The following is a 26,313-nucleotide window of genomic DNA, read 5'->3' on the forward strand; positions in this document are numbered from 1 at the left end:
ATTTGAAATCAGGACAGCTGTGAAAAGAAAAACTTCCGCGATAAATTTGTTCTTTCATAATCACACACAAAAGAAATTCACATAAAAATGTGAGCATAATTAGTTTGTTTAATGTAATAAATCACTAGAGAATGAGTACAAGTATTAAATGTTATTATCAGTATAAAAAAGCAGGTTTTATATCTTTTAAAAGTGAATTATAGCCAAGAAACTAAGTTTCGTTCTTTTACAAGTTAAACAAGTTACTCCAAGCATACGCTGGGCTTTACCTATATTGATAGTTCATTTCACAAAAAAAACTCATTCAATACTTCTATACGATTAATCAAAAACATTATATCCATATGAATTAAAATATTTTTTCGATTTTAATGTATTTTTGAAAAATGATTGCAATAAATATCTGGCAAACGAATCATTTTACATGTGAAAAAGTTAACTCGATGTATTAGAAAGAGGATGTGGCAAAAAGCTCCAAATTATTTACGAAGTAGCATGTCATAATGAGAGGGCTACGTGGCATTTGCTAACAAAAATTATTTTGCATGCGTAAATTGTAATTAAGAATTTTTAATTTCGATATGTACGGCATTGGTTTGATTTGCCCAACCATAGATCGACTACTGATAGCAAATAATTTAAAAGGAAATATTTTGAAGACTTAAGAGAATAAAGCTTGGTACATCATAGCATGTTATGCAAGAAACTAATTTCTTCAAGGATTTCGTTTTTCTAGGTAGATAACGTATCTAAAATCAATCTTTAGAAAACCTTCAATTTTACATACATAAAGTACAACCGTATCAAAAATATACATGCTACACTTTAAAGATTATGAAAAACATCTGATTGCGTAAATATTTGTACGATATGTATATATAATATGTGAACGATAAAATTGCCATTAATTTTATCGGCATTTTACAAAGTGCACGAAACAGCACAAAGACTCTTTTAAAGTTACTTTGTGAATAATATGTTTTTTAATATTATGAAGTACTTATATGAAATATTTCAATGGTTTTGAAAGGAATGGACTGTGTACTAATTTTATATCACAATTTATATTTGCATAAAGAAAGTAATTATATTACACAATTTATATTTGTATATTCGAAATTTTATTTTAATAATATGTAACAAAAGTTCAAAAATTGGTAAATTATATTAACAACTAAGCTTTTGAGACAAAAACTGTCAAATATTACAATCTTATAGGGCAACAATACAACAACAGGCAGAAAAGCGAAACTAGAGTACAGATAAAATAACACATAACTTTGCCGGACTTTCAAAAGGATGCTTTCCTCATCTCTCTAAACTTTACTGAGAAGATGGTCATAAATTTGGCGACCATAATACAGCTGTTATTTGTTTCTTTGAAACGTATTCCGAATGCCGCCTTAATTATTATATCCTTTATACTGATTTTGAAGGAACCTAAATGGATCAAGTAGAGTTTCTATAGAAAGGAATGCAATGTTTTGGTCTTACAGGCTCACAGATACACAAGACACGGTTGAATAACAAATGCAGAAATTCACTGCATTGATGTAAGATTTACTTAGATCTATATTGATGTATGGCAGCAGGTTTAACTATTTAATTTTCCACATACGTTAATTTTCCTTTTAAGGTAGGCTACCTGTCATTACACGTTTAATATTTAATTAAGATTTATGTACTGTTGTGTATAACAACTTGTTGTGTTTAATTTATATTTCTTACAGCTACGTTTACAAACTTCTTAATGAAAAACTTTAGACATATGCAAGAAAATGTCGGCACTATTGCTTTTGAAACAATCAAAATGTTAAAGCCATTATAGGAAAGCATAGTTCCATTTTCGTACATTTCATCGTTTTTATAGCGCATGCGTGAAAAATCACCCCAGCAAGTATTCTATTGGTTCAAAGATTGGCGTTGCTTATGCACGTGATCTCTAACTGGCAAAAAAAGAAAGGGCGAGTCTGTTTGTTATCTTTCAATCGTTTTTGTTGCAGAGAGAAGATTACACGAAGCTTGTGTTTGGTGAAGAAATATAAACGTCAGTGATCTTTATCTAAAAACGATAAGACATAGTTAAATCAAAGGTGGGTGAAATCATTTATTATTCTTTATATAAGAAAAGTGTCTTGATGAGCATTTACAGTTTTCCAAATGAAAAGAATTAAGCATTGCCACGAAAAGGCCAAATAAAAACAAAGTGCAATAAACCACAAAACTAGGAAAAGATATTTTCAGTCAAAGATTCTGACAGCAACTAGTCTTGTTTTGAAAAAAGTCTAAATATTTCATTTGATTTTGTCGGCGCTAATTTTTGCTTTTAACCCCGACGTGTTTTTGTTAAGAATATTTTATGATACCTTTGTTTTATTCACATTTTAACTTCAGACGAGACAAAATATATAGAAAACATCGTCTTTTGAGTTTTATCTTAAAAAAGGACATTGGACACAGATTAATTCATTCCCATCTTTCATTCAAAATAAACTTTAAGTTTAATGAACTATGACAAAAAATGTTTTGCAATTGGAACAAGTGCTACAAAAAATTTCGTGATCCTTTTCGTAGTTTAGGATCACAGACAAAAAGATATTTGCATAAAATATGGAGAACAAAAAAATTGTTGTTGATATGAACGAACACCGATAAATTCGTTAAATGTACTTATTTCTATTTGAAGAAAATGTATACGGAAGAAAATGATTTTCTTTAAGTATTGTTGAACTCATAAAATTTATTCTCCTTTATGTTGCGAAGACAACAGGTATCGTCCATTTAATATTATATGCCACCTGTACATGTAAATACATTAAAAATAAGACACTCGAAAAGATTACTTTGATAACACCGCCACGCAACGCAAAAACCTTGTTCATCACCTACAAAAGAAGGTTCGTTGACACTACGTTAAATAAACTACTAAAATAGTATTTGAAATCGCAACAGATGTTAAGAGAAAAACTTCCGCGATAAATTTGTTCTTTCATGCTCACGCACAAAAGAAATTTACATAAAAATATGAGCACAATGAGTTGTGTTTAATTTAACAAATCACTAGGGTATGAATACAAGTATTACGTGTCATTATCAGTATAAAAAATCAGGTTTTATATCTTTTAAAAATGAATTATAGCCAAAGAAACTAAGTTTCTTTTTTTTTACAAGTTAAACAAGTTACTCCAAGTATACGATAGGCCTTTACCTATATTGATAGTTCATTTCACAAAAACTTCCTTGATTAACAATTGCCCAACATAAAATATATTAAGTATGAGTGAAGATACTGATATGGTGATACTGTTTTCCTGTCAGAAGAAAAATCTCCAGGTGCTCTGAGATTCTGGTGTTGTTTATCTCTTTAAGTGTCGACGTTGCTACGCGTCGTATGTAGGTCGTGATGTCACTTCTTTTAGCCAAAATTTTGATATGAACTTGTCTTGTTGAGAAAGCTAAATACTTCGTCATCAATTTGCTGTTCGATGCATGTTCAAAGAGAAAAGAAATTAACATGACAACGGACGACAAGCACGTAGATAGATAAGTTTTATCAGATGTAATGAGTCTGAAAACTTTCTTCAGTTATTACTCAAACAATAAACTCTGTGCTACTTATCTTGTAATGACAACACGTATTGCCGGTCGGTTCTTTACAAGATTCCACCTGCGTACACAAATTGCAAATACGGCATCTTGAGTGAAATGATTGTTTTATCAAAATGATCATTGGCTTAGTTGATATTGCTTCTACAGCTACCATAGAAAAATAGGGAGAAAAAATCTTCAAAAAATAAAACAGACTTTTGGTAGTGGAGATTTTATAACAATCATAAATATTGATGCCATTATTGGAAAGCGCTCTTTTATTATCGGGGGTCTCATTTTATTATTCCAGCATTCCCGAGAAACGGTATGGATCCTATCGTCTTTGATGTTTGTTCGTCTCATTAAAACAAATCATCCCCGCACACGCACACATGAGCTCCTCAACGTAACCATGTTTTTGTGGCCCGTTCACAAGATCCGATTTCTCGGTCCGCTAATTTTGTTGATATTTATATTCGTCTGGATACTTCTAATAGTGGTAGCAGCCATTTATTTCATCTAGAACATTTATTGATACATTTTGCATCTTTATGTCCTTGGTTCCAAGTTTTTTGCAAATCTAAATATGGAAAGTATGGATGGTGAGAACTCTGGGGTTTTTTGGTTTTCTCTGATCTTCGACATCTATATCCGACATTTCAGACTTACTCATCCAAATGTCGTAGGCTCAAATTGTATGTGCTCACACGATCAGTTTTATAAGATACAACAAATCGGATCTTGTGAACGCACCATAATTGTGGCAAATTATACATCAACATATGATAAGCTTTAAAAAACAAATGCAAAAGTTAACTTATCTACCTCACGAATTCCTTGGATATAGATTCGTATGCGGCAGATATTTTTAGCGTTTGATTGTATTCCCCTTAAATATGAGGCAACCTGTCAACATAGACGTAACAAGAACGTAAATTTGGGGGAGGGGGTGGGTGGTGCATATTCATATATTCCGTTGCGTCCAACTGATTTCTTTTGAAAGTGAATTGAATTTCAAAAGAAATCAGTAGGGTGCAACTGAGTATATGAATATGCACACTCCTAATTAACGTTCTAGTTACGCCTTTGCCTGTCAGTGCATACATCTGTCTTGAACATGCATGCATTTAAGAGTAGAATTTGAAAATGCTAAGACATAGAGCTCCACAAAGTATTGATTAGCAGCAAAGCCGAGTAGCTCTGTTTATCTGTAAATTGAATAAAAGCAAACAAAACTGTTTTATTTGAAAATTTTAGTTTAAGTAGATATGGGAGATTCTGCAACTTTAAAAAATGAAGACAGCCAGTCAATTGATAAATCTAAGATATTCAACGATCCAATTCATGGTTTCATCGAATTTCATCCATTGTTGGTCAAGATTATCAACACACGACAGTTTCAGCGTTTGAAAGATATCAAGCAGTTGGGACTCTGTGATTACGTTTACCCTGGAGCAACTCACACAAGGTAAGGTTATTACGTGGAAAACACTATGGGATATGTTTTATAGATTAAGTGGTGAATAGCGCAACTTTTGAAAATTTTTACCCACACAATTTATCTTCAAACAGGTTCGAACACTCTCTTGGAACATCTTATTTGTGTGGAAAATTGATCGATAAACTTTACGAGCTTCATCGTGAAGAGAGAAAAAGAGAAAATATAGAAAAGATTGAAATCACAAAGAGGAACGGTTATGTGTCAAAATAGCAGGTCTTTGTCGTGGTCTTGGCCATGGACCGTTCTCTTATTTCTTCGAAAAGTGTACATGAAAAAGTTTTGTCGTGGAAGTACTGACAATGAGTGGAAACACGCGACGGCGTCACTGAAACTATTTGATGATATGCTCAAGTCAAATCGTGAACTTAAGGACAGTTTTAAAGGAAAACCTTGATGATGATCATGTAAATTTCATTAAAGATCTCATCAAGGTAATGCTAAAAATCATGATAAAGTTCATGCTAGCTCTCATTAGGATTCAAACTCATTATTTATTATACCTTCCAAATTATTACTCCAGTAACACAACTCCACATTTATATTGCAGTAGCCCGAGACTTTATAAATTCTCGTTGTATGCAGGTAAAGACCCCAACAAAGAAGACGAAAAGGTAGAAAGGACATGTCCATTTACAGGCCAACCAAAATGGTTTCTTTATGAAATCGTGTCAAACAAACGAAATGGTATCGACTGCAACAAGTTTGATTACTTTGCCCGTGACTGCGCTAATGTCGGTGTGAAAAGTAATTTTGACTACAGACGCTACTTTGAAAATGTTCGCATCATGTCTATTAACGACCAACTTCAGATCTGCGTACGTGACAAAGAGGTGTTTAACTTGTACGAGATGTTCCACACACGTTGGTCCCTCCATCACAGAGTTTATCAACACAAAACTCAGGCACCAATAGAAGATTTGCTAGCTAGGGCGTTTTACGAAGTCGATAAAATCATGAAAATCTCAGAAGCTGTGAACGATATGAAACGATACACCGTTCTAACAGACAGCATTCTGTATGACATCTTACGAAATGAGAGCGGGAAGCGAGTTGTCAGAAAAGCGCAGGAGTTGATAAGATGCATACAAGAACGGAAGATTTACAAATTCTGTGGTCAGACTGATCTACCGTCGAGTTTCACTTGCCCAAAAGAGGATGAAATCGTCCAAAAGTTGATTGATCTATCAGAAAGAAAATTAACAAAGAACGACATATTTGTTTCTGTAGTGGAGTTCGACTTTGGGATGAAAGATAAAAATCCAGTTGATGCTGTCAGGTTTTTTGATAAATCACGCAGGGAAACGTTTGCGATAAAAAGAGAGAAAGTTAGTAAAATGTTACCACAAAATTTCCAGGAAACTTATGTCAGAGTTTACGCAAAAAACCCGGAACGAAATGAAGACCAGATTCAATTGATTAATAAAATATTTGAAAAATGGTGCGATGATAATGAATTTCCAAAGCCATATGTTCCTAAAGCCTTATGAACTATTTTATGCCACATCTTTCTGTTCTAAAAACGTACTTGACAGTTTCATATAACTTAAACTACATATCTTAAATTCAAAACACCAATGATTATAGACACTTTAAATGCCCAAGTCGGACAATATATATGGAAAAGTAAAAAAATAGTTGGAGTGTAAAAGATGGAAGAACGGAAACAAAGGAATGAATAAATATTGATAAGTATATTATAATCTATGCTAAAATTACTTTATGTTAGAGCAGCACAAAATTGAATCAAAATAAAATGAAAAGTATTATAATAAACTTTCAAATTTCAATATTGAGACGTATTTGTAGTCTAGCAACGTACATGTTATGAGCAAGATCCAGTAAACAAAAAATTGTCGAAAAATTTAACAATGCCTGTAGATATATACCGCCCTGGTGATAATTCGACGTAAACTTGAAAGTAACACTCGCCAAAAATTTTTAAAGTAAGTAAATCGGTCCAGAGCCTCCGACGCCAATCGAATTCAACCTGCTCTAATGCAAAAAAAACATAAATATTACCTTTCATTGTAAATATCGGTTCATTAAACACCTGATAATAAACATTATCAAATCTTGACGTCATAAACACTACTAGCCATAGCCATGTCTACCACGTGAAATACGACGTCACTTGATTTTTGCACATGTTTTATTAAAGCGTTGTTTGACTCCCAGTCGGACTACCAGGTACAACAAATGCGAAATAACAAATAGTTTGAGAGAATAATTAAATTGTAGTTTTCCATGGAAAGGCAGTAATTAGAAATCAATAAGCCTTTAATAACCGAGCTTGAGGTCTTTTTATACTTAGTAGCCAATTAAAGTCATTGAAAGGTTAAGATTTTCCTTTTCCAATTTTATTTTAATAGCATAAAAAAATTCAAAATTATCCGTGACCTGTGACCGATTTTCTTTCATTCCCGTTGGACACCTCCAGAAAGGCCGTGAAAAATTCAAGACAGTACGACTTTACATGCTTAATACTGTTTTACTTCTTGTCATCTCAAGAAAGCTGCAGTTTTATTGTTATATTACATTGAAATTTCAAAATTTGTAGCTCATTACAATTCCGTAATCCGCCATTTCTCCCGTGAAACTTCATGTTATTTATATTTTGTGTGCTAGTGCCAGACCTAATAAAGAGCTATTCCACACGATGAAACTAACAAAATAAGTAAAATGCTTAAAAAAATAAACTTGTGCATTAAGTTGGATTTAAACAATTGTTGCGGAAATAATATTTTAAAAGTTAGAAGCGTATTGTGCAAGACAAGACGCGCTTTTTCTAAAGGTCTGCCTCGAATTCGTCCTCCATATCATCATCTAAAAACTCCTGTTCCTCAACATCATTGTCGTCATCAATATCTACATTCGTGTTTGCAGTACACGACCATACATCTGTGTACTTCACTCCTGCTTTGTTACATGAACATTCTTGTGAGTTACAGCCACGTTACAGCCAGAAATTTCCAAAGAATAATAAATATTCTATTTGGAGATGAGATAAATATTATTTCACAAACAATTTGTAATATAATGTTTTATTCGTTCGTTTTCACGCTTTTATTCTGTGGTTCGTAATCGTAATACCGCTAAATCTCAAGATTTGGCTTGTAACCTAACAACTGTCTTTTCTCCCACATTTCAATGCGTACTCGCGCGAATTCTCGACGTATTCCGCCTATCTTCAGAGGGCGGAACATACAATGCAATTCTATATCAGAAGTTTTGAATTCTGATTGGCTAAGGGACTTTGCGCATGCTTAAATCTGCCGTTTTTATAGTTGAACTTAGGCTATTTTAAATAGGCGGATATTGTAATTATTCGATCTTTTAATACGAGTACAGTGGTTAGTGATTATCAAATTATGAGATCATTGTTGGTATTAACTTTCTATTGTGTTTGCTTTCAAATTATTATTTTGTATTTGTGTATGACACAATAGCTTCAAGTGCGACTGCGAATTGCTCAATTGAAGTTGATTTAGTAAATGGCTTGTTAGCCATAAGGTCTTAACAAGCAAACATGGCGGTAGGTTGTGTTTTATTGTCTCGCGATCAATGTAATCTTAATTGTGATATAGAAAGAATTTATAGTTTTAAAGCTTCGAAATGTATTGCTTATGATGGAAAACGATTAAAATGGCAAAATTTTTTAAAAACACTGCAAGATTTTTTCGAAAATTGCCTTGATCAACGAGGTAAATGGTCATCACCGGGAGGTAGTTCAAGAAAGTTTGTCGGTTCAAGCAATGATCTGGTTTGTACTTAGTACTGTGGTAGACAGAATACTTTTATGTTTCAAGGAGAAAGCGGTAATCAACTAAGATATTGTCTAATTCAAATGTGTGTATCTACAACTTTGGAAGAATTTAAAGCAAATACAAAGGTATGTTGTAGATGTTTACAACGTATTCCTTCCCAAGCCTCAGGTGGAATGACACCTCAATGGTCGAATGTTAACATTAAAGAGTGTGTCGAAGATATTAAACTTGATATCGAAATTCTTCAAAGCCGAGTCGATGCACTTCAAACTTTGGAAAATACCCAATCTTTTCCCCCCGAAGCAAAGGCTCAAATTCTCAGAGATGATATAAGGGCATTGCAAACAGAGTTGCAAGTACAAAAGGATAAAAACATCAAACTTGAATTGGAAATTAAAGAGCTTAGAACGGATGTATTAATGTTAAAAAAGAGATTTGAAAACAAAAAGAATGAACGAGCTATTGAAACTAGAAGCAATAGACATGAATTTAAAATTTGCAATAATTTTGTTCCATCACAATTGCTTAACTCTCTTGATGATCAACTAGAAATATATCGTGCCAAACACAAAAATAATTACACCAAGGCGAAAAACTATTCCGTTACCCTACAAAATTATACTACAATTAATAACAAACAAAATTTCAATGACAAGTTTTCAATGCAAATGACTAAATATCGTGAAAAACAACATGTTAAGTATTCTGCAAATCATGCTGGCATGGAACAACTCCAGATAAACAACTCTGCTGCTACTATCCATCCGGAACAGAAGTTACCAAACCCAGTTGATACAACTCATGATGTCCTTTCTGATCAAAAACAAAATTTAACATCGCTTACAGCAATTAACACCGAACAACTGCCGAGTTCTACTTCTGTTTTCCAAAACTCAAAGCAAAACTACTCAAAGGATGGTAAATATCAAGTCAAATTTAACGACATTAAATATCCACCATCTCAAACACCTTCTAAAAGTACAAAGAAAAACAATTTTTGTCATAAGAGTACCCCTTTTCAGTATTACCATCATCCCCGAACACACTCACATCACCAAGATCTTCGCAAACAAGCTTTTTTGAAGTACGATTATCAGACATCTTGCAAAAGGAAAAACAAAGCAAAATAATGGTTAACATAGCTACACTTTGTTCATCAAACACTGAACGAAAAATAACTACTGTTGAACCGCATGTTGACGTTTGTTCTCAGTATACGACTGGTTTTGGGGCTAAGATGAGGAGGAAAATGGATCGAATGCATCGTGGTTTAATCGCATCAGATTACACAACCAATGATAACATCTTCTCAATTGACGTTCGTATAACCCAGAGAAAACCAATCAAACATATTAAAATAAATAAGGGATACAATACGAATTATGGAAAATGCAACTCTATAGAAATTAAAACTAATAGTAATGATCCAGTTAAAACCTTTCTCCCAACAATCATGCTCAAAAATGCATGTCATATAACTAATAAAATTGATGAACTACAAGGAGTCGTCATGAATGATGGTCCTGAAGTTGTTCTGATTACAGAATCCTGGCTTTCTCCAAATATACCAGATACAGCAATATCGATTAATGATGAATACAAAATATTTCGCAAAGATAGACCCACCCTTGGCAGAGGAGTTCTTACTTATGTACATCAAAGTATAGCTGTTAGTCGTAAGTTATTTGATGAAGACAATCATAAAAAGGTGCTATGGTTAGTGCTTAAACCAACAGCCTCGCCATTTTAGTGCAATTATTGTCGTCATTTTTTATTATCCACCTGGACAAAGTGCCGAAAAAGAACATGATAAGATTGAACTTCAATAAATTAAACTTGACTAATCTATGTAATTGTTTCAATTTAAAAAAATCTATCCTATACCCAACCAGAGGAAAAAACATTTTGGATCAATTCTTGACAAATATGCGAGAGATTTATAAACCAACACAGCATTTACCACCTTTGGGACGTTCTGATCACCAATGCCTTCTATTAGTGCCAAAACAGAAAGAAAAAACACCAACAATTCCCAGAAGGGTAAGACTCTTAACGCCTGGAAAAGTAAATGTCTTATGCTGAAAACTTATTCTTGAAGATTGGTCGGAGGTCTTTAATGTAGAAGTTGTAGATAAAAAAGTAAATGCTTTTACCTCGACGATGCTTAGTATTATGGATGAAACTATTCCTGAGAACACAGTACGAATGCATGCTTCAGATAAACCTTGGATAATAAGCTTTATAAATCAAAGATCAAAGCCAGACAACGTGCTTTCTCTTGTAATAATTAAGCACATTATGAAAAACTATGTTCTGATATCTCAAAACTTATAAAAAACGCCAAAATTTCATATTACAAACGAAAAGCAAAGGACTTTCGTACGACTAACCCTAAAAAATGGTATAAATCAATCTTCTTAATGTTGGGAATGAATAACGGAAATAATGTAAAAGAAATGTTTATGATGAAAATGTACTGGAGCTAGCTGAAAAATTACAACAAGTCTTTACAAAACCTTAGTTAAACCAATTACCTAACTACGAAATTGAAGATAACTTAATCAACCAAACGCTTAAGGATATTAAACCTCCTTTACCATCTATTGGACAGGTCAAGAGTTGTCTACAGCACCTAAGTCCCAGAAAAGCAACAGGAGATGACAAAATTCCGGCATGGATACTTAAACGTTTTTGCAAAAATCTTGCACCAGTCGTACACAATAAAGTAACCACAAGTATAAAACAATGCAAGTACCCCAGCCAATATAAATATGCACTAATAACTCCAGTTGCTAAAGTTAATAATCTAAGCAATATTGAAAATGACTTCAGACCTATATCTGTCCTTCCTCAAATGGCTAAAGTAATAGACAAACTTCAACTCCATTTGAATAAATCAGATTTCAAAATAAAGAGTAACCAACATGCCTTTACTCATGGACGATCTACTGTATCTGCTCTAATATCTATGACACAAAATTGGTATAATGCAACAGATAATTCTCAATTAGGTAGAAAGGGAGTTCACGTATTATTTATTGATTTTCGAAAGGCGTTTGACATGGTGAATCACAATATATTACTACAAAAATTAGCATCAACGGTAATTAATAAGTCTTTCTGGCAATGGATTCGAAGTTTTTTGACCGGACGAACGCAACAAGTCAACCTACAAGGAGCCTTTTCATCCATCCAACCTTGCCCTTTGGGCGTGCCACAAGGCGCTGTCATATCACCAGTGCTCTTTAACGTATATATAAATGATTTAGAGGACAATATTCCTAAAGAAATAGATGCTAATACATGTAAATATGCGAACGATTGCACTCAGAACCAGATTGTCGAAAGAGGTGAATGCAGTTCCATGCAAAAAGTAATCGACGAATTGCGGAAATGGGCTGATAATAACAGAATGGCTCTGAATCCGAAAAAAAACAAAGGATATGTGGATATGCTTTACGGACTCAATACAAGAATCACCCTCCCTATTTATTGGAGAAGAAGAAATAGAAAGTTACTAATTTCAAACTTCCTGATGTAACATGTCAAAATGATCTTAAATGGAATGAACATGTACACCAAATTACATGCAAGGCAAATAAAAGACTATATCATCTTCGACTTTGTAGGAAGTCTCAATTACCTTCAAATGTTGGATTATTAACATATACATCAAAATTAAGACCAGTATTAGAGTATGCATCGGCAGTCTGGGCAGGACTTCCACATTTTTTACAGCAAGAAATTGAACGTGTACAAAGAAGAAGTTTAAAAATTTTACAACTAGATAAAAACTACTTACCCTCCTTGAAAAGCAGACGTGAACTAGCAACTACCCAAGAGATCAAAAGGATTATAGAGGAACCTGATCATCCATGCAAATTTTTAGTACCTTATTCCAAAGAAAATTCGCACGAGTTGCGTAAAAGCAAAACTTATAGTATTTTATCCCGGACCAAACGTCATAAACAATCTTTTATTGCTAGATCTTGTAGATATATATAATAAAGTTAACATGTAATTCTTAGTATATTATGATAAATATATAGAAAATCAAAGTAAATTTATCATACTTTTTAATCTGAAGATGAATAATAGAAACCTTTCAATTTAAAAATTTAAAAAAAAAACATGAAAGACATTTGACTTTGACAAGATTTGAACTCACACCTTCGGGATACTAGTCGGCCGCTCTACCTGTTGAGCTATCAAGCCCACAGGGATTGGAGAAGAGTCAAATCTCTTTTAAGCTGCGAATGGACGAGAGATTCTCGTCAGTCATCCCTATAGCAATTTATTAGATGGCACCGTGTTTCGACTTTATTGCAAAGATATGTAGAGTAAAGATTGATTTCTGTGATGCCAATAAGATTAATGCTAACTCATTATCTTTCAAGCTAATAAACGAAAAAACAACTGCAATTTCTCCTTTTGTGTAGGAAAAGACCCAATCAGAGGCAAGGTGGAAAGGAAATGCAAAATTACAAAACTGCCAAAATGGTTTCTGTATGAAATCGTGTCAAACAAACAAAATGGGATTGACTGTGACAAGTTTGATTATTTTGCCCGTGACTGCGCTAACGTTGGATCGAGAAGTACTTTTGACCATCGACGCTACTTTAAGAATGTTCGCATCATGTCTATTGATGAAGAGCTACATATCTGCGTTCGTGACAAAGAGGTGTTTAACTTGTACGAATTGTTCCACACACGTTGGTCTCTCCATCACAGAGTTTATCAACACAAAACTAAGGCACCAATAGAAGATTTGCTGGCTAGGGCGTTTTATAAAGTCGATAAAATCATGAAAATCTCAGAAGCTGTGAACGATATGGAACGATACACCGTTCTAACAGACAGCATTCTCTATGATATATTACAAAATGAGAGTGAGGAGCATGCTGTCGGAGAAGCGCAGGCTTTGATAAAACGCACACAAGAACGAGAAATTTACAAATTTTGTGGTCAAACTCAGCCACAATCGAATGACTGTCCTTCGGAAGAAGATATCGTCGAAGACCTGTTAATAATATCAAAAGATTCGGATAAAATATCAAAAGAAGAATTGAATAAGGAAGATATATTTGTTCACATACCAAAAATCGATTTTGGAATGAAAGGTATGAATCCAGTTGAAGCTGTTACATTTTTCGAAAAATCTGGCGAAAATGTAGAAATAAAAAGAGAGCAAGTGAGTCGAATGCTGCCACAAAATTTCCAGGAAAGATACATCAGAGTTTATGCAAAATACTCCGAAAAGAAGGAGCAGACTGAATTGATCAAAAAAACGTTTAGGAAATGGTGCTCCAAGCAAAAGTATCCGAAACCTATAGGAGGATAAAGAAAGACTGTTCGAAGTTCTTGTTGCTAAATCACGCTGTCTTATAAATACGCTTGACAATTTCTTAACGAGCGAATCACAACAAAATGTCTTTAGTTCAAAGCACCGATAGTTATATATACATTAAATCCACATTTCACACTTCCAATTAATGAAAAATAGCTAGAATGTAACACTAAAGCACAAGTGAAACAAAACGAGCTATATAATAATCTTCTCCATTCATAGTTTATGTTAGATAAGAACAAAACTGTATCTAATTCAATAAAATGAATAAAAAATACGATGATAAAGTTTTAACCTTCACATGAAGTGCATCTGCAGCCTGGCGATTTGTTTATGAACAATTTGTATAAAATCCAGAACGCAAAAAAATGTCGCCCTTTTGAACAGGTCGATATTTTGCGACATTGCTATTAAATTCAAACATATTGTTACACTCGCACGTATTTTAGAATTTTAGCTAGAATATTCTAAATATTTTGAAAAAATACAACTACATAAAGTGCAAGAGAAAATAAATCAGTAGTTGTAAAAAATGTTACAGACAGATAAGTATTCTGATTAAATTCGAGGCTACGTAGCACTTCATAACAAAAATAATTCAACGTGTTGGTGTAGCAGCATATAGGGATTGATTACAAAGGCCGAGTTCAGCCACATAGATGGAGTGAGACAATTCATTAGTGGTCCAAGAAGATCAAGAGAAATGAAAACTTTTTTGTGAGTATGCGTCCTTGGTTTAACTTTAATAAATGCCACAAAGCCAGTTTAACCCTGATATTTTGTGCGCACGCTGATTGGCTAGCAAAATAGTCAGGTTGCTAGGGTTATAGCTATGCATAAAAAGTCCTTCATGATAAAAAAGAGAAAGATTCTTATTATGGAAATAATATAACTCTATCGGTTGCATAGTTAACGATGATTGGGGGGGGGTGTTAATATTTTTAATGCATGTTTTGCCGTATTGAGCTCCTTTGAAACAAATTATTTCTGGATTTAATACGAAATAAAACATGTCTAGATATGCCCTCAATTACCAAGCTGATAGTGGCATTGTTGATGTTAACGTCATGCAAAAAAGTTAAAAGTGTATAAATGTACAGAAGATCAAGGATTTGAGATCGAAACAATAAAAAATTCGAACGCTGGAGTACTGCTTTAATATCTTGGACAAAATTTACTTTTTCAGCAAGGTACTTAAATGCTATCAAATTTTAGACGTAAACTTCCCACAAGAGCACTATTATTTCGAAGACTGTTTTAGAATGTTTCTTTCAAGTATAATCTATTTTATGATTTTTAAGATTTAGCTATATTAAGCAATGTATACAGTGTATCAAAAATCCTGCACAAATATTGGGAATTTTCATTAGAGAGTATGTATTGCAGAGCGTGCAAAAGACAATAATCAAACAATGTTTTTTACAAATTTGTGATTAACTTTTCACATATTATATTTTTTGTAGATCACTTAAAAAATTTTGCACTTGAAACTGGCTTTCATACAAAATTACAATTTATTTTATAAAAAACGACCGAATTTTGCTTTTTATAAACTATACATTTTGTTATAAAAAAAACCATGTTTATATTAAATTTTATATGACTCAAAGATTATGAAAGTACTTAATGGAAATTTTAGCTGCATTCTACCAAACACACTCTATGCAGTAGGTGAATATACATAAACTCAAATAAAGACCATACGAGATGTGTGCGAGCCACTTTCAATCATACAAATTGAGTGATCATTTCCATCTATTATGTACTGTGTAAAAATAATTACTATTATAGTATTTCATGAAATTTTGTTGATTCAACATCAATTCTTATATTTTTTATACTTTTGTTCATTAAACCTCTGAAGTAAAACCATAGTTACTCCCGCAAAATATAACTTTTCGATTTTATTATTTTGTCATTTCTCTTGCATAACTTACTGCATATGGGCATATAGAAAATGCAGAAAACAATGATGTGCTCAGAGTTTAGATATATAACTCTAAATATGTTATCAATTGTTGTGATTTGTACATTTTTGCATCAATACCCGAGAACAAATTGCATATGTATAATGTTGAGGAAAGCAATGAAAATTTCATCGTTTTTGCTGAGTTTCAAGTTAATTTTATTGTGATGTTTTTATCATGATTTCAAAAGATGGTGAAACAGTAGCTTTGAGTAAAAAAGATCTAATCAATAGTTCACACTTGTAATTAGACAAGGCATTTTATGTACATCACCATGATTGTGAGCATAGTATAGGAATAAGTTTATCGTACCTTTTTGTCTGTTTTTCGTAATAATTTTTTAAACACCGTATGATCCAGAACATATCATTCCCAAGATTTTGTATAATTTTCATGTTTGTTTGAAGGTACTTAGCAAAAATCAATGACGGATAGCGTACCTCTGAAGGAAATTGATGATAATTTGTATTGTGACATTTTTGTTTCACTATCAGTATCTAAAATTCTCATATCTTTTAAAATCTCTCAACCTAAAGTCATTGAATTTATGGAAATTGGTTGAATCATTGGATCATTGATCCAAGACCATGATTGGATATAGTAGTGAACATGACTCGTTTTCAGGTTCCGTAATGATATAAGGTTACAATTGATGGGTGTAGTGGCTGTGATTGGAGCGCTAATGTGCCTTATTAAATTTCGAAAAATGATGTAAATAAAAAAATGCAATTAAAAACAATTTGAAAGGTTTTTCAATGACAGTCGAAGGAGAACGCTATCACATTGTGAAATTTGTCACCTCAAACTTTACAGCAACCACACAAGAAAGTAAACAAAAAGATGGAGAAAAAGTTCAGCAAAAGACAAACAGAAACGTAGACCCAAAGATAAACAAAAATGTAGACATTAACTTAGACACAATATTAGACACAACGGCAGAAAAACTGATTGACAAAGGTGAACATAAATACATAAAAAAAAAGATTCACACAAAGGTAGACAAAAACGTAGACACAAGGTGAATACGGTGCAAGAAATAACGTCAGAATCAAGTATGGAAGATGAATATGTATTTTCAACGTTGACGGCCCAACAAAAGCTGCCGAAATTTAAAGTTAAGATAAATGGTACTCCTGTGTCAGTCATGGCAGATACCGGTTCCAGCGTAAATCTTATAGATGAAGTGAATTTTAACAAATTGAAGAACTGGCCAATATTGCAGGACGCAAATGAGAAAGTTTTTTTTTATGAGTCGAAAAAACAACTATCAATTAAAGGAAAATGCCAGTGTGTGGTCGAAACCGATAAACTATATGGGTTGGAGACATTTTTTGTTGTTAATGGGAATACGGGTTGCTTGATAAGCTAGAAAAGTTCTCAAAAATTGGGCCTGGTACAAATAGTTGCATCCATAGAAGGCACTACAAAGTCTAAACAGGAACCCGTTAAAGAAAAAGCACAAGAAAAAGTGAGAGAAGATACCAAAGTGCTAATTAACAAATATCAAAAGTACAAAAATTTGGTGCCAAGAATACCAAATATAAAGCTTGATGACTACCAATGACACAAATTTACAAATTACTTTTAACAAGAATATCTTCTGCCTACTCATAGCAGTTATACCACCGTTGATTGTATACAATTTCCGTATTATAAAAAATATCAAATGGAAGGATAAAATTTCCATCAATTTTCATCGACATTTTACAAAGTGTGCGAAACAAAACATAGGAATCTTTAGATTTGCTATGAGAATAAAAGTGTTTGTTTGACAATACAAAGTTCTTCTTTGCTGCACTTTGAATTTGTATAAGGTCTGGTTGTGTTCCATGTAAACAAAATATTTGCATACTTTCGTAACAATGTATTTTGGAGATTTCATTAAGATTCATACTACGTATGTCAGCACAACAAGATTTGAATAAACTGCTGTAAATATGTTGCCGTTTGCGTTACAAAAACATTTTGAAGCCATTTTAAAATTTGGCTAGCATAAATAAGTCTAGGGAAACCGATACTTACTATTTCGAAGAAAATTAAACCAATAACATTGTCTAGCCTTTTAGTGCAGTTTTGGGCTTTTCAGCAATTTCCGATGAAGGAATGCGGAAAATACGCGTATCGTTTTCACGAACAGTGGGGATACAGCAGTTGGCAAAATAAATTACAACAGCCAATCAGTTGGTAAAATTCTATTCTTTAGAAATTTCTAACCAATATCATTGTCGTAAAGGTACTTTAAATTTAAAATTATCAGCTATAATATATTTTGTCAAGCCCTCAGACATTGATGTTCACCAAGAATTCGTTTCATTTACATTGTTGAAAAGCAGACCTTACAGTGTTTCGCCAAATTTTTTTAAGGTAGGTTACGTTAGCTTTATGAAATGTTAACTAGTAGTTATCTATTTATACATGTATGTAAGCAACAGTTTTAGTTGTAAAAGTTTATTAGACGACATAAATCACTATATAGAATGTGAGACAACAAAAGAAAAGGCAAGGCAACATAATAGATATTTTGAAAATGAATCATAGCAAATAAACTACTTTTCTTTGGATTAATTAAAGCTTTCTTAACGTAGATATAAAACCTATACGATATATCAAACAAGTTTTTCCTGGGTGACGCCCAGCTTTACCTAAATTCCTTAATAATTCTGCTTCATTTCACAAATGCCTCATTCAATACTTTCAATTTATTTTGAAATTTAATTGGAATGAATATATGGGAAATCGACCATTTCTATGTCATTAAGTTAAATGGATAATTTTAAAAAGGAAAATGTGGCCAAATGCTGCAGATTATTCACTAAAAAGCGCTTCATAAGGTTACGGCATTAGCTGACAAAAATTATCTTTGTATGGCTAAATTGTATTTGAGGTGTTTTGAATTTTAATATATGCAATGACTTATTTTGCCAACCTCACTGGGAACAATGTCCGTATAAGGATATCAAATTGAACGATTAACTTTCCATCATCGTTTATCGACTGTTTAATAAGTGCACGAAAATGAACAAACGGAACAAAACTTTCGCGATAAATTTGTTCTTTTATGCTCAAACACTAAATAAATTTACATAAAAATGTAAACACAAGGGGTTGCTTAGGATATAAACTTCTAAATTTTATCAGAATAAAGTAGCTACTAACATTTAATGGAATAAAAATGCCTGGAACTGGAAGAAAATAATTTCCTTCCAGTTAACAACTAATACTGAACTTATAAACTCTGTGTTATTTCATGTTGTGATGACTTGAAGTATAATCGGCTCGATGCAAAAACTTCCGGCTTTCGTATTACCAGTAATAAAATATGTTTTTAAATTAGCAAATTTTTTATGAATTTTAGCCACTGCTAGATTACATAAATCTAAAAACCAAAATAGTTAACGTGAATAAGAACATAAATGCCCAAATTTGTAATAAAAATGCTGTAAAAAGAGTAAATTTCGTAAAAGATTATCTTGACTGAAGAGATGTTTCAGGAATTCGATTCTATGAAGCATTTCCCGATGAGCGAATGCAGAAGATTCGTGAACCATTTTTACCAAGTTTGGGAATTAAGCGGTCAAGAAAATAAGTAAATGTCCATTGATTAGTTAGATTTTATTAAATAGAAATTTTTAATTGCTAAAACGTAGACATAACAGTGTTCACCAGCACTTTGTTTGATATAACATTGATTAAAAGCAGACAATTAAGTAATTCAAATAATTTCTTCTCGAAGGCATAATAAAGTTACCTTGCCAGTGAAATATTAACGAGTAGCTGTCTACATATGTATGTAGGCAATATACAGCTTAGATCGTCAACATTTATGTTTGATGTAACATAGTCCTAATTCTAAACTGACGGGTTTCGTTTTTATAATGGAAAAAACGTATCTAAAATCTATTTAAATATAAAAATATCACAAATGTATATGCTATACTTTAAAGATTATGAAGAGCATCCAATTGCGTACAATTTTTATATAAATGTACTAATTGAACGATAAAATTTTTATCAATTTTTATCAAAAATTTACAATGTGCACGAAATAGAAAGAGGAATCCTTTAAAGTTACTTCGTGAAAATACAATTGCTTAATGATATAAAGTACTTATATGTAATACTTGAATGTTGTCGAAAGGAATGTGACCGTGTACAATTTACATATAACTATATATATTTGCATATAAGTTTAATTACAACGTACTGCAGAGGTACAGCTTTCAACACTATTCATCTATGTCTAAACTACAAATGTGAATAAAGTTCTAAAATGATCTCATCAAGAACGCGTCAAGATGAAAAACGAAAACTGGCAATAACGAACTTTCAGTCAAACAGTCAACAACTTCCGCAATTAGTTTGGCTAAAAACTTCTTTTAGTATTTGACACAAGTTACCTTATGTCATTATGTGAAAGTTTCGTGTTGAACAGACGATACTTGTTCTCATCACAACATATTTACGAGAATTAAGAAAATGTTTATACAGTTGGTCAATGAAAACTTTTTGCTTTAACCTATCTTTGAATCATTTATCATTATGTACAATCACAATTTTCTCTCGTATATAACCATTCTGTTATACACATCAACTATATTTAAAAAACAAAACATTTTCATCGCAGTAGACTTAACTGTTTTGCAATATAATAGCCCTAGACAATATGGTGTTAGCGAACGAGAAGTTATTAAAATCATACTTCATATCATCAAAACATACATAACAAAAGAGTACATTGTTGGAAATATGAGTCGAGCCAAGCCCTTACCCCAATGCCAGCCCTTAACAGTTCCAATAGGTTTTCGATATCAAAACGCTAATTTATTCAAAAAGAATTAATAAGATTTTACACATGTTATTCAAAAAAACTTTGACACTTCACAGAATGACTTTCCCTGTGGAAGCAGAGCTGCTCCCTTTGTCAAAATCCGTACACGAAGAGGTTCAGCTGCTAGGAGAAAAACTTCCGAGACAATCTTGTTCTTTAATGCTCAAATATATTTTGTATATATACAAACGAAATTTATCTGAAAATGAAAAAAACAAAGAGTTACAAACCGATAAATTCCGACAGATGTTCTAATTTTTAATAAGAAAAAATGCCTAAAAGAGAATGTTTTTCTTTAAGTTGACAACTTTAAGTTGACAACTATTGCTGAACTCATACACTCTAAGTTATTTTCTATGTTTTAATGACAAAAAGTGTCATCAGTTCAACACAAAACTTGGGGCTTTATTGTATTACCCGGTAATAAAACATATTTTTGAATTTGAAATGTTTTTGAACTTTAGCTGAAACATAGAATTCAGAAACCCAATATAGTTAACCTAAATAAGAACATAAATGCATAAAATTGTAAAAAAAATTCTGCAGAAGAAGTACAATCAGTAAAAGATTATGCTGATTGAAAAGATTTTTTATGAAATTGGGGCTATATGTGGAATTTCTCAATGAAGGAATGCGGAAGATCCGTGTACCATTTTTACCAACAATGGGAATCCAGCCGTCAGCAAAATAAATAAATACCCATTGATAGGTTAGATATTATTATTTGTTTTGATAAAACATACCATTTGTTAATAAAAAGACTTTGCCAAAAGTTAGATACACTAGTGTTCACCAAGACTTCGTTTGATCTACGTTGATAGGAAGTGCAAATGTTTTAGTAATTGAAAGAATTTTCCCAATGAAAGCAAGTTGCCTTTTGAGTGAAATATTAACTAGTAGTCGTCTATTTATGTACGTAGGCAACAGATTTTAATAAACCATCATTAAAATTTTGTGCATTGCGTTACATATATATAAAAATATCTTTATAGGGAAATCAACTATTTTTTATTTTGAAGACGACTACATTAAATTTATATTATAGGTTTGTCTACACTTGTAATTGTTGGAAGTAAAGTTTCAAATAATTGTTTAGCATGACTAAAGATGCACTATTGTAGTAATTTATTTCTTGAGTAACTATTGTTGCTTTTTAATGTTTTGTTATTGATGTTTATTGCAAGTAACTAACTTGTATGTAATAACTTATTACTTTCATCAACTTCAAAAAGTTTTAAAGTTGTAGCTGATGTACTGCCACCGTATTAAAATTTTGTACATTGCGTTACATATATATAGAAATATCTTTATAGGGAAATCAGCTATTTTTTATTTTGAAGACGACTACATTAAATTTATATTATAGGTTTGTCTACACTTTCAATTGTTGGAAGTAAAGTTTCAAATAAATGTTTAGCATGACTAAAGATGCACTATTGTAGTAATTTATTTCTTGAGTAACTATTGTTGCTTTTTATTGTTTTGATATTGATATTTATTGCAAGTAATTAACTTGCATGTAATAACTTATTACTTTCATCAACTTCAAAAAGTTTTAAAGTTGTAACTGATGTACTGCCGTCTTTGTATATTAAGAACAATAATTAAATGAATAACAATAACAATAATGATGATATATTTTCAGAAAGAAAATGCTGCAAAGGTTGCGCGGTTTATTCACTGAAACAGCGTTTCGTTATGTTGGTGCTAAGACGCAATTGTTGACAAAAAGTACCATTCAATCGCTAAAACATACAAAAGGCCTTCCCAACTTGACGGTATTGTCTGCACGGCAGCTACATCTGTCCTTTCATTTAAGAACTACCAAAGGTATGTGTCACACATAATACTTGTCCAGATTTGAGATTTGGATTTGAACATGTTGCACTTACAGCCATAAGCAATCAAAAATAGGAGAACAGGAAAGCTGGAAGCTATTTCATATTTTTATCTTCTTAAAGGAAACCATAATCAATTTACTTAGGTGTAAAAACCACATCCAGCAACAATTTTAAAAGAGACTGAAGATAACTATCGCTAAGGTTGTCGAAACGTCAGTTTACATCAACACCAACAGTTCTTCTCAGGACTCCACTAACCTGGAAAATCTACATCTACAAACGTTTAATGATACTCCTGGGCTCAAACCATTCACCATAATTTTAAATGATTTAAACGAAGCAGATTGCGAAAAAATAGCCATCAATACTCGAATTAAATTTTGGACTTGTTTTCAAAAGTGTATTACGAAGGCTTTGAAATAAAGCCAAAAATTTACAAGTGCTTAAATTCAAGATTGGTATTTTCTTTGGAATCTGCATCTTTTTAGAAATAAGATGCTTCACTTAAAATTATTACTTATCGTAGATGAAGAATATCTTACGGCATTATCAAAGCAATTGAAGCCATATCCGATATTCAACGATCCAATTCATGGCATCATCGAACTTCATCCTTTGTTGGTTAAAATTATCAACACAACACAGTTTCAACGTTTAAAAGATATCAAGCAGTTGGGAATATGTGATTATGTTTATCCAGGGGCAACTCACACTAGGTAAGGCTATTGATAATGAAATTATCGTATAATTTGGTGATACAAGTATTTCCAAACTTTACATATGCAACATATTTAAAGTGACATCTTATTATAAACAGATTCGAACATTCCCTTGGAACATCTCATTTATGTGGGAAATTGATTGATACATTACACGAGCTTCAAGGAGAAGAGATTGATATCACAGAAGAAGAACGCTTATGCGTCAAAATAGCCGGTCTTTGCCACGATCTTGGCCAAGGACCGTTCTCTCATTTCTTTGATGAAGTGTACTTGAAAATGGTAAAACCTGAATTGCAGTGGAAGCATGAGAAAGCATCGTGTCTACTTTTTGGTTTAATGCTTGATGAAAATCCAAAACTTAGGGAAAGTTTTAGGAAAAATGGTCTTGACGAGGAACATGAATCTTTCATCAAGGAACTTATAGAAGGTTTGCAAAAAAATGGATCTCAGCCCATGAACTCAGTCTTCATTTTTGTTTGAAATTTATGAAATAACAATGCACTCAAAATTATACATGTTGAAATTAATGGATTTTTATTCCTTATCTCCTGGGTAGTGTTCGTTGGTATAAAAAAGATAGTTGTAAACAGAAAATGAAACGTTTCCATTTTTGAATTTACATCTCATTCTATTAATTGTTGATTTTCAATCCGACCTTTTTGTATTTATTCCTTAAGAGCCCGGCATTTCTTCCTAAAACATTTTTCATTCGGCTTTCTGATAGTAACACAATTGTCACACCAGGCATTATGGGCTATACAAACTATGCTCGCTTCCTGCCACATCTGTAAAAATCACAACTCACCCTGATGTTTTGACGGGGTTTTGCAGGTAAACAACCCGACGACAAAAAAGAGGTGACAAGAAAATGTAAAAAGACAGGCAAACCAAAATGGTTTCTTTATGAAATAGTAGCGAATAAACAAAATGGCATTGACTGTGATAAGTTTGATTATTTCGCCCGTGACTGCGCTAATGTTGGAGTGATAACTACCTTCGATCATCGACGCTACTTCAAGAATGTTCGCATCATGCCTGTGAAAAACCAACTTCATATCTGCGTTCGGGACAAAGAGGTGTTTAACCTGTACGAGTTGTTCCACACACGTTGGTCCTTCCATCACAGGGTTTGTCAGCACAAAACTAAGGCACCAATAGAACACTTGCTAGCTAAGGCGTTGCAAAATGTTGACCAAATCATGGGAATTTCAGAAGCTGTGAACGATATGAAGCGATATACTCTCTTAACAGACAGCATTCTGTATGATATATTACGAAATGAGAGCGAGGAGTGTGCTGTCAGAAAAGCGAAGGAGCTGATAAGACGCATACAAGAACGAAAAATTTACAAATTTTGTGGTCAAACTCAGCCACCGTCAGATGCCGAATGTCCTATCAAAGACAAAATCGAGAAAGAATTGGCTGAAATGTCAGAAGGAGTGATAGGAAAAGAAGATATATTTGTTTCCATAGTTGAATTTAGCTATGGAATGAAAGAGAAAGATCCAGTCGATGCAGTGACCTTTTACAACAAATTCCTAGAACACACGCAAATAAGTAAAAAGCAAGTGAGTAAAATTCTGCCAAAAAAATTTCTGGAAAAATACATCAGAGTTTACGCAAAAAATCCTGAACAAAGAGACCAGGTAAAAGATTTGTTTGAGGATTGGTGTTTCAAGCAAGGCTTCCCAAAAACTTTCGGAAGATAGAAGAAAATCAAAAACCATTTAATGTCGGTAGTAGCTATGTCTACGTATCACTGTTGCAATCAATAACTAAATCACAGACATATGTCGTATGAATAAAATGTGCAATTCGTATATCACTGAAAACAGCAAAAGTAGTCGGAGAATAATTATTAGTATTCACAAAGGAACAAACAATATATTAATCTTCACTATACATAGTTTATGTTAGATAAGCACAAAATTGTATCAAATTTAATAAAATGATTCAAAAATAGCTACTATGATAAAATTTCAACTTTTATCTAAAAATGTATCTGTATAGCCCTACTACTTGTTTTATAATACCCGATTTATATAACACTGTATTAACGCAGTATTTTAAAATGAAAACATCTTTTTGAATTTTAAGAGTACGAATTGCAAAAATGAACGAATTTCAAAATCAAAATAACACAAACTAACAAATTGACCACAAGATCTAGGTTGCTATAGAATGATGCTATACTTAAAAGTCAATCAAAATCATAATGAAAGTAAAGGTTTTCGTTAGCAAATATAGCACGTAAAAAGATAAATAAACATACTGATATCAAAGCTTTTGAGATAAAACAGTAAAAAATTGTAATCTTATACTGCTGCAGCAACAGGCAGAAAAGCTAAGCCGGAGAATAGATAAAAAAACACATAACTTTGCCGGAATTTCAGGCGGATGCTTTCCTCATCCCTCTAAACTTTACTGAGAAGATGGTTATAAATTTGGTGCCCATAATACCAGGGGCGGATCTAGGATTTTTCAAACATCAGTCATAAAACGCTCCGCACCTGGAGGGGTCCGAGGCATTCTCCCCTGAGAAATTTTGAATTTTAAAGCCTTGAAAATGCCATTTTCAGCGTTTCAGAACAATAGAAAATGTATTTTATGGGCATTGTTTTTGCGTAAAAACAACACATTTTGCCTACGTTTTTTTCAAAAAAAAAAATGAAGAGAACAATACTTGAATGTTTTGCAAAATATTTAGGCTCATTATCATGCCAAATATATGGCTCATTAGCATGTCTAGGAACGT

The 26,313-nt window shown here is 32.6% G+C and overlaps 3 protein-coding genes across 3 annotated transcripts; all 3 read left to right on the forward strand.

Annotated features, from left to right (window-relative positions):
- Window positions 1–1,613: 1,613 nt before the first annotated feature.
- Window positions 1,614–6,876, forward strand: LOC124436035 (deoxynucleoside triphosphate triphosphohydrolase SAMHD1-like). The gene is given in 5 exon segments (XM_046985961.1): window positions 1,614–2,093; window positions 4,846–5,056; window positions 5,161–5,228; window positions 5,261–5,353; window positions 5,672–6,876. Coding segments are annotated over 4 exon segments (1,266 nt in total). The 5' UTR covers window positions 1,614–2,093; window positions 4,846–4,856; the 3' UTR covers window positions 6,577–6,876.
- A 3,214-nt stretch (window positions 6,877–10,090) lies between these two features.
- LOC124436036 (deoxynucleoside triphosphate triphosphohydrolase SAMHD1-like) lies at window positions 10,091–14,194 on the forward strand. Its single transcript, XM_046985962.1, has 2 exons — window positions 10,091–10,529; window positions 13,293–14,194. Exons 1-2 carry the CDS (start codon window positions 10,091–10,093, stop codon window positions 14,192–14,194), a joined length of 1,341 nt encoding a protein of 446 aa, XP_046841918.1.
- Window positions 14,195–18,447: 4,253 nt separating this feature from the next.
- Window positions 18,448–25,520, forward strand: LOC124437348 (deoxynucleoside triphosphate triphosphohydrolase SAMHD1-like). Its single transcript, XM_046987324.1, has 5 exons — window positions 18,448–18,531; window positions 22,641–22,825; window positions 23,363–23,552; window positions 23,654–23,985; window positions 24,390–25,520. Exons 2-5 carry the CDS (start codon window positions 22,648–22,650, stop codon window positions 25,265–25,267), a joined length of 1,578 nt encoding a protein of 525 aa, XP_046843280.1. The 5' UTR covers window positions 18,448–18,531; window positions 22,641–22,647; the 3' UTR covers window positions 25,268–25,520.
- Window positions 25,521–26,313: the final 793 nt, after the last annotated feature.

Source organism: Xenia sp. Carnegie-2017, unplaced genomic scaffold (genome assembly GCF_021976095.1).
Source record: "Xenia sp. Carnegie-2017 unplaced genomic scaffold, XeniaSp_v1 HiC_scaffold_16, whole genome shotgun sequence".
NCBI classification, from domain to species: Eukaryota; Metazoa; Cnidaria; class Anthozoa; order Malacalcyonacea; family Xeniidae; genus Xenia; species Xenia sp. Carnegie-2017.